The sequence below is a fragment of the Saccostrea cucullata genome, unplaced genomic scaffold, assembly GCF_032062105.1.
Source record: "Saccostrea cucullata isolate Sc308-1 unplaced genomic scaffold, CSIRO_AGI_Scuc_v1 ctg12778, whole genome shotgun sequence".
NCBI classification, from domain to species: Eukaryota; Metazoa; Mollusca; class Bivalvia; order Ostreida; family Ostreidae; genus Saccostrea; species Saccostrea cuccullata.
The window spans coordinates 1-9919 of NW_026921357.1; the positions used below are offsets into that span (position 1 = coordinate 1).

General features: G+C 37.0%; 1 protein-coding gene across 1 annotated transcript; it reads left to right on the top strand.

Moving 5' to 3' along the window:
• The first annotated feature begins 8385 nt into the window (after positions 1 to 8385).
• Positions 8386 to 9129, top strand: LOC134259805 (uncharacterized). Its single transcript, XM_062742411.1, has 2 exons — positions 8386 to 8419; positions 8656 to 9129. Exon 2 carries the CDS (start codon positions 8665 to 8667, stop codon positions 9127 to 9129), a length of 465 nt encoding a protein of 154 aa, XP_062598395.1. The 5' UTR covers positions 8386 to 8419; positions 8656 to 8664.
• Positions 9130 to 9919: the final 790 nt, after the last annotated feature.

Sequence of the window (9919 nt, forward strand, 5' to 3'; positions counted from 1 at the left end):
ATTATTTTTATCATAAAATCTAAAATTAGTAATAAAAAATCTAGATCTGCCCCACCTTCTTACTGTGATTACGGTAAGAGAAGACTAAATGTTCTTCAAACCAGACTACAACATAATTGTGTATTAAATAACGACCTTTATAGATGCAATTTAATATCAAGTCCCTTGTGCACGTGCGGTAAAGTTGAGGACACATATCATTATTTTTTCGTATGTCCAAAGTATGCGAACGCCAGAAATGAATTTTTAAATAATTTTTTACAATTTGATAAAATCCACATACTAGATACACATGTTTTATTATGGGGTGTTGAATCACTGAGTGCTGCAGAGAATGAACATCTCTTTTCTTTTGTTCAAACATTTATTAAGCATTCTGGTAGATTTCCTTGTTAAGTACTGTACCAATATTAATATATGAATTTGTTCAACTTTTATATATTCATACATATATGCAAAATGCATCAATTTGTTTACTTTTGCAAATTCTGAATGTTTTATATAGCATTTTAACTGTGACAATATCAATGTGTAATTTATATGTATAGGGAGAGGGCGTTATAAGTATTCAGTACTTGTGCTCAATCCCATTGTAATTATATTACAATAAAATATGTTCAAATCAAAGCAATCAATCAGCATATTATTTATAGGCTGTTTTTTTTTAGCTCACCTTGACGAAGTCAAGATGAGCTTAGGCCATACCCCCGGCGTTAGCGTCGGCGTCCCAGCTTAAAGTTTTAGGAGCAAGTCCATTCCCAAGTAACTATAAGCCCTACCTGAACCAAACTTGCATGGATGATACATCTAGGAATGGACATTACCAGACTTGCTTCGGATGCTGGATCTGACCTACATTTTCCAGATGAGTGACCAGGTTAAAGTTTTTGGAGCAGGTCTATTCCCAAGGAACTATAAGCCCTACCTGAACCAAACTTGCATGGATGATGCATCTAGGGATGTACACTACCAGACTTGCTTCGGATGCTGGATCTGACCTACATTGTCTAGATGAGTGACCAGGTTAAAGTTTTTGGAGCAGGTCCATTCCACAGGAACTATAAGCCCTATTTGGACCAAACTTGCATGGATGATGCATCTAGGGATGGACACTACCAGACTTGCTTCTGATGCTGGATCTGACCTACATTTCCATTCCCAAGTAACTATAAGCCCTACCTGAAGCAAACTTGCATGGATGATGTATCTAGGGATGTACACTACCTGACTAGTTTCAGATGCTGGATCTGACCTACATTTTCATTCCCAAGTAACTATCAGCCCTATTTGGACCAAACTTGCATAGATGATGTATCTAGGGATGGACATGACCAGACTTGCTTCGGATGCTGGATCTGACCTACATTTTCATTCCCAAGTAACTATAAGCCCTACCTGAACCAAACTTGCATGGATGATGCCTCTAGGGATGGACACTACCAGACTTGCTTCGGATGCTGGATCTGACCTACATTTTCATTCCCAAGTAACTATGAACCCTATTTGGACCAAACTTGCATAGATGATGTATCTAGGGATGGACACTACCAGACTTGCTTGGGATGCTGGATCTGACCTGCATTTTCATTCACAAGTAACTATAAGCCCTACCTGAACCAAACTTGCATGGATGATGTATCTAGGGATGGACACTACCAGACTTGCTTCGGATGCTGGATCTGACCTACATTTTTCATTCCCAAGTAACTGTAAGCCCTAGCTAAACCAAACTTGCATGGATGATGTATCTTAGGATGGACACTACCAGGCTTGCTTGGGATGCTGGATCTGACCTATATTTTCCATACAAGAGACCAGGTTAAAGTTTTGGGAACAGATCAATCCGAATGAACTTGAAGTCTTTGATATCTGCAGTTTTAACAGTTATGAATATTTGTTTGCACAATACATGTTTTTCACACTACATGCATAGAAATGTGTATATGCCATGTAGAGGGTTAAGCACAACTTGCAAGAATATTGTTGTTGGGATGAATACTTAATATTAAGAAAATATGATGTAGGATTTGCATTACTTAAACTGATAACATTCGTCGAGGTGAGCTTCGTAATCTTTGATTACCTATGTTTTTTTTTTGCTTGTATACACAGTCATATTCATGAATGTGTATGCAGTAATGCTTTCACTGATCAGGAAAATGTACAAACAAAAATAAAACTTCATAATTGAAATAATCTTACTTTCAGTTTTAAGGAAACAGAGAAATGGAGAAGTTGTGTCCCCCCTTTTGACCCCTCCTCTGACCCCCCAGTCCAATGCTGCCCGGGTCCTGGCAAGAATAGGAGATGAGGTTCGTGCCAGATACGAGTTTCAGTTGGAGGACGCGCTTCATCGACTTTTTATTGGAGGTCAACAGACCTTTTCATATGAAGCCTTCAGGGAGTCAGCCAATCAAATCGTGGATCAGAATTTGCCAGGCTGGAGACAGGTGAGAAGAAAATAGTATTGAGGTCAAATCATGTTTATTTCTACATTGAGAATTATATTATTATTATACCCGCACTTTCTAAAGAAAGTTTGGGTATATTGTTGTTACTCATGTCCGTCCGTCCGTCCGTCCGTCTGTCACACTTTTCTTCCCTGAACTCCTCCTACATTTTACACAGTAGCTTAATCATCTTTTAAGAGATGGTTGGTGGTGTCATGTAGATGTGCAGTAAGGTTTCGGAATTTTGATTTTGCCCCGGGGGGTCAAATGGGGGTCGAAAAATGACGTTTTTTGTGCAAAAAGTCCCGTCTTCCCTGAACTCCTTCTACATTTTACTCAGCAGCCAAATCACCTTTTGGGGGATGATTGGTGGTGTCATGTAGATGTGCAGTAAGGTTTCGGAATTTTGATTTTGCCCCGGGGGATCAAATGGGGGTCGAAAAATGACGTTTTTTATGCAAAAAGCCCCATCTTCCCTGAACTCCTCTTACATTTTACTTAGCAGCCTCATCATCTTTTGTGGGATGATTAGTGGTGTCATGTAGATGTGCAGTAAGGTTTCGGAATTTAGATTTTGCCCCGGGGGGTCAAATGGGGGTTGAAAAATGACGTTTTTTGTGCAAAACGTCCAGCCTAATCACCTTTTGGGGGATGATTGGTGGTGTCATGTAGATGTGCAGTAAGGTTTCGGAATTTTGATTTTGCCCTGGGGGATCAAATGGGGGTCAAAAAATGACGTTTTTTATGCAAAAAGCCCCATCTTCCCTGAACTCGTCTTACATTTTACTTTGCAGCCTAATCATCTTTTGTGGGATGATTAGTGGTGTCATGTAGATGTGCAGTAAGGTTTCGGAATTTTGATTTTGCCCTGGGGGGTCAAATGGGGGTCGAAAAATGACGTTTTTTGTGCAAAAAGTCCCATCTTCCCTGAACTCCTTCTACATTTTACTTAGCAGCCTAATCATCTTTTGTGGGATGATAAGTGGTGACATGTAGATGTGCAGTAAGGTTTCAGAATTTTGATTTTGCCCCAGGGGGTCAAATGGGGGTGAAAAATGACGTTTTTTGTGCAAAAAGTCCCATCTTCCCTGAACTCCTTCTACATTTTACTCAGCAGCCTAATCACCTTTTGGGGGATGGTTGGTGGTGTCAGGTAGATGTGCAGTAAGGTTTCGGAATTTTGCTTTTGTCCCGGGGGGTCAAATGGGGGTCGAAAAATAAAGTTTTTTATACAAAAAGCCCTGTTTTCCCTGAACTTCTCTTACATTTTACTCAGCAGCCTAATCATCTTGTAGGAGATGGTTGGTGGGGTCATGTAGATATGCAGTAAGGTTTCAGAATTTTGATTTTGCCCCGGGGGGTCAAATGGGGGTCGAAAAATGATGTTTATTATGTTTAAAGACCTGTCTTCTCTGAACTCCTCTTTCATTTTACTCAGCAGCTTAATCATCTTTTGGGAGATGGTTGGTGGTGTCATGTACATGTGCATAAAGGTTTTGGAATTAAGATTTTGCCCCAGGGGATCAAATGGGGGTCGAAAAATAACGTATTTCATACAAAGAGCCCTGTTTTCCCTGAACTCCTCTTACATTTTACTCAGAAGCCTCATCATCTTTTGGGAGATGGTTGGTGGGGTCATGTAGATGTGCAGTATGGTTTTGGAATTTAGATTTTGCCCCGGGGGGTCAAATGTGGGTCGAAAAATGACGTTTTTTGTGCAAAAAGCCCTGTCTTCCTTGAAGTCTTCCTTAATAATACTCAGAAGCCTAATCATCTTTTAGGAGAGTTAAATATTTTGAAAATTATGTAAAACATCAACGTCAAGGGGTAACAAAATGTGTTTGTGAAACACTATGCACCCGGCGTCAACAAAGTTCGAAAAAGCTATTTTTAGCATATAGGTCACAGTCAAGGTCACAAGGTCATTGACCTAAGAACTTAATTTATGCATACTAAATATAGTCCCTGTCTCCTATGGTTCAAAAGTTACGGCAAAAAGTAGAAAAACCTATTTTTAGTATAAAGGTCACAGTTAAGGTCACATGGTCAAAGACCTTGGTGTTGTTTGAAAGAACTTTATTAGTGGAGTATGCATACTAAATATGAAGTCCCTATCTCTTATGGTTCAAAAGTTATGGCAAAAAGTGGAAAAAGCTATTTTTAGCATATAGGTCAAGGTCACAAGGTCATTGACCTTGATGTGAAGGAACTTTATTAGTGCAGTATGCATACCAAATATGAAGTCCCTATCTCCTATGGTTCAAAGGTTATGGCATAAAGTGGAAAAAGCTATTTTTAGTATAAAGGTCACAGTCAAGGTCACATGGTCATTGACCTTGGTGTTGTTTGAAAGAACCTTTTTAGTGAAGTATGCATACTAAATATGAAGTCCCTATCTCCTATGGTTCAAAAGTTATAACAAACAGTTGAAAAACCTATTTTTAGCATATAGGTCACAGTCAAGGTCACGAGGTCATTGACCCTGATGTCATTTGAAAGAACTTTATTAGAGGAGTATGCATACTAATTATGAAGTCTCTATTTCTTATGGTTCAAAAGTTATGACAAACAGTTGAAAAAACTATTTTAAGCATATAGGTCACAGTCAAGGTCACAAGGTCATTGACCTTGATGTCATTTGAAAGAACTTTCTTAGAGGAGTATGCATACCAAATATGAAGTCTCTATCTCTTACGGTTCAAAAGGTTTGGCCAAGGTTAAAGTTGACAACAGACAAACAGATTAACAGACAGGACAAAAACAATATGCGCCCCGAAAAAATTCGGGCGCATAAAAAAACATCGCATGCTGGGAAACACCTTGAATTCTTATGAGTAATTTATGTACATGTCAAATGTGAGAGTCATATCTCATCTCAATCAAAAGTTATAAGCAAATGCAACATTTTTGAAAAGTAGGTTAGGCTTGATTGCTTCAAGGTCAAGGTCACAGTGTAAAAGTCATGATTTATTTGGAAAGGTCTTATCACAGGTAATAATATACATGCATTATGATATGAATGCCCTAACTTTTCTCTTTCAAAATGATGAATTTATAACAATTTAATTTCTTTTGCAAGTTGGTCAAACTTCTAGGTCACATGTAAAAAAAACAAAAAACATGCCATTCTCATAATATACTAATAAATATGCATATAAATAAATAAATATACTAATACATAAGTTTAATATGAATGTCTCTTCTCATTCAGTAGATATGACTGTGATAACCAAGGTTAAATTTATTGAGTCAGATGGACTGAGTCTGACATACAAATGTACATATTTCTATATGAATTGGGTAAAATTGGCCCAGTGGTTCTAGAGAAGTTAAAAATGTAAAAAGTTTTCAGACAAACAGATGGACAACACGTCACGACAGACATTATATGCTAAGGAAACCAAAAAAGCTCAAATGAGTGTTTTGAAAGGGTTACAATATGGTTGGAGTATTTGAAAAGCTGTTTTTTTTTTTCCTGCAGAGATATGCATGACCAACATATTCATGTTTTATATTTTCTTTAGTGATTTGTTTGTTTGTTGTGAATACATCTTCCCTCATATGGAGACACCACCAAATAATAATGAAGATAAGATGTGTTTGTGAAACACTGATGTCCCAGTATGGAAGCCTATGGCGAAGGTTGAAGTTTCTCAAATATATGTCAAAATCAAAGGTCAAGGTCAAAGGGTTCAAATTGTTAGTATCAGAAGAAAGTCTTGTCACAAGGAATGCACATGTGAAATAAAGAAATCCCTAGTAATTCCTGTTCAAAAGTTAATTGCCAAGGTTAATTTTTTTGTTTAAGTGGTTCAAACTCTAGGGTCAAGGTCAAACATATTTATACCTGTTGACAGTTCACAATGAATACAATATGTCATGATAAGTATGAAAGCCCTAGCACCTACTGATCAAAATTTAGGCAGAGTTTAAAGTTTTGTATTTTTCTTGTAAAAATGTGTATCCCATGTCAAGCGATCAGAGGTAAAAATTAATGGTACCCAAATAAAAGGTCTTATTAAATTGTCACAAGAAATAAACCTATAGAATGTGGAAGCTATTTGTATAGCCCATCCCACTTAAAACTTATGGGCAAGCTAGCTAGGATTTAATTTCTGCAGACTTATAGACAGACATACTATAAACACAAGAAACAAAATATGTATAATAATTAGTCAAATGGAAAAAAATATACTATTTAACTGGAATCACAAAATACATTGTTATTTCAGGGACAGGAAGTGGGTAGGAAGATTGGAATCCCCCCCCCATCAGGTGGCATTTGCTTTATTTAAACAAGACTATATACTGTAGCAAGTAAAATTAAAAAATGACTCTTGACATCCTCTCCCTGTAAACTTAGAAAACATTGACCTCACTATCATTGTTTTTTTATTTGTTTATTTGTTTTCATTTTTTTTCTCCTGCTTTTCACGAAATTCTGGGCTGGAATTTTTTTGACTGAGATGTGAACCCCCCTCCCTACACCCGAAAAAAATTCTGGATCCGCACCAGTATTGGCAGTAGCTGAATGTCACATCGACAACGGGAGATAATTTCACATATGAAATATGATGATCTTTGACCCTTTTTAAACTTTAACCTAATCGTTTGGGTGTATTTTACCCCCCACTATACTAAAACTACTTACCGACTCCCTGTGTCTCGTCAACTAAATCCAATTATAACACAAAATGAATTAATACAATGCACATCAGACTGCACCAATGTGCCATTTTGGCGAACCTTCGTCGATTCCATCACCTTATCAGATGAAGTGGGTATCGGCCGAGGTGTGCCAAATGGTGTTTAATCTATAAATATGATAATGGGTGACGCAACGTGATGTGATGTAGAAATTTACATGTTCACATGTACAAGAACAAATTTTAAATTAATTCATAACAAACGTTATTAAATTTTAACAAACCTTTTCCATCTAGCCTATTCCAAAAAGTATGTGCTGTGTGATTGTGGTGTCGAGGGGGGGGGGGGGGGGTTAGTAAATGAAAAAAGGTCCTATTATGAGCAAAACATATATCAAAATCTAATTTCAGACGCGGATCCAAAATTTTTTTCCGGGGGGGGGGGGGGGGGGGGGGCGGGGGGTCCACCTCAGTCAAAAAGAAATCCTAAATGTCAAAAACCTATATATTGTGGGGGGTTGGGTGGGGGTAGTGGTGACTTCTATTGCCGCAAATGTTTAACTTTTCATACCTATTTTACACATATTCGTGTTTACCAGGGGGGGGGGGGGGGGGGGGGGTCTGCATTTTCCAAGGGGGGGTCCATTGTAACCTTCCCCCCCCCCCCCCCCCCCCCCCCCCCCCCCCCCCCCCCCCCGGACAGATCCGTGCATGAATTTACATCATTAATAAAATTCAGACTGGTATATAATGAATTAAACATGTATAAAATAAATATAAGAGGTTCTGAGTTATAGGTCACAGGGTCTGAGAATTTCATACTCAATTTGATGAATACATGTAAATTATAGAATTATTTTGACTATTTCTTTGGAAAGCCGCCCAATATGTATGAGCATGTATTTAGAGGCAAACACCTTAGTGCGGGTATTACTGTCTCATGACAGCATCTAGTTAGTATTAGAATTTAAAGGTTTTCTTTTTTAAATTGCATACTGTAGTATTTATCGGTGAGGTAGGTCCTGCATATATTTTAAATGTTTATCATATTTTTATTTTATCCTCTATTCTAAATTCATTATATTTATGTTGTTTTGGTCAAGCAAGTTAATTTTGGTAGTATGTACAATAGCCCAGTACATAAATATGATTTTTACTGTAGCTTGCAATACATCCTTAGGTTGTGTTACTGTTGGTGTATGGACAGAGTGTTACATGGAGAGCGGTGGAGTCAGGACACAGGGGAATAGGGAACCTGATCAGTTATACCACACGACTTTTGTTGATTATGCAGCAGACTTCATCATAAATCAAGGAGGATGGGTAAGAAAATGTTCTCTGTAAGATATGCAAAGAGTGACTAATTTATCATCTTCAAAAATAAAATGCAGACCTTTTGAATACAATTCTTGCAAAATTATATTTCTTCATCTTGGTTTTTGTGTTTTATTTTGTATTAATAAATATATTTTTACAAGATATTTTAATATGTCATCCACATCAGATTAAACTAACACCTCCTTGGATTTCATTGGTTGTTCTCTTAACATCATATATAGGAAGCTGTCATGAGTTTAGAGTCCTCCGTAGAAACTTCACCAGACCAACAGATAGGCCAGTACCCTTTAAATTCCCAGCACGTCACTGACCAATCACATACCTCAAATCAGTCACACCACCCACTACATTCCAAACAGCTCAACAGCCAATCACATTCCATGTACGAGTCATGTGCCATGTCAGTGAAACCAGGTGACCTCTTCAGTAACCATCAAAATGTCACTGCCAATAACAGCAGTTACCATGACAGCGAGGTGATGTCAATATTTGTCGACCCTACTCAGGTAATTGAGTCTGTGTCACAAGGAAGCTTGTCTGCGGCAGAATCTGATGAGGCCTCATCACCTGGTGTACCGTCTGTCTCGGCAATCATAAGAAAATGTGATATCTCCTCGAGGAAGGTTCCTCAAGGCTGGGATACCATGTGTTTACTAGATCTAGAAGTGAAGACTACTGGTCAAGTATGCTCATGATGTTTTTTAATGTTGGTACTTTGATTACCATTATTTATTTGTCTCAAAGTGGGAGGAGCATTTAATTGAAATTAAGTTGTTAGCTATTTAATTTTGCTCAATTCTAAGTTTGTGTTTTGTTGTGATTCATGATTGATGCTTAATAAGCAGATATATGATTTGGTTTCATAAATGAATCAGAATTTATGTTAAATGTAAGTCTATTTTATTATATTGTTTATTTTTACTAACAGTATATATATTTTCAAGAAATATGAATTTAAACACAAAAATGTGCACCTAAATAAGCAATATGTGTTCATACGAGTTTTATTTTTCTTTAGTGATTATTGTTGCTATAAGTGTAAAATAAAAGTGCATGCAATTTGTAAATTATTTTTATTACTGCATTTGCATTGACATTTATGTTTGTCAAAGAAAAGGGACTGCTTTAAGGAAGTGAAAATCACATTAGTTTTTTTGATATATAAGGAAGATGGATTATCTGTTGTTGATCTGACTTTTTATTGCCTTAACATTCCTTTTGCATGTAATTCTTTTCATATACTTTCCCATTGTCTCTACATTTGACCATAAAGTTTTTATTTGGTGCATTTGGAAAAAAATATTTTCAAATAAAAAAAAAATGCCTTATTCAAAATATGTCTATATATGTACTGTAGATCACTAAATTTTCGCGACACCTTATTTTCGCGAGATAGTCATTGACTCTTAATTAGCGAGACAAAATTTTCGCGAATTGTGGTTATTGCTCTATATAATCTTAAGGAATACTATTATACGTGAGAAT

Bases quoted from the DNA above. Each gene is read 5' to 3' on its own strand.
- LOC134259805 (XM_062742411.1), top strand. From the start codon at position 8,665: ATGAGTTTAGAGTCCTCCGTAGAAACTTCACCAGACCAACAGATAGGC.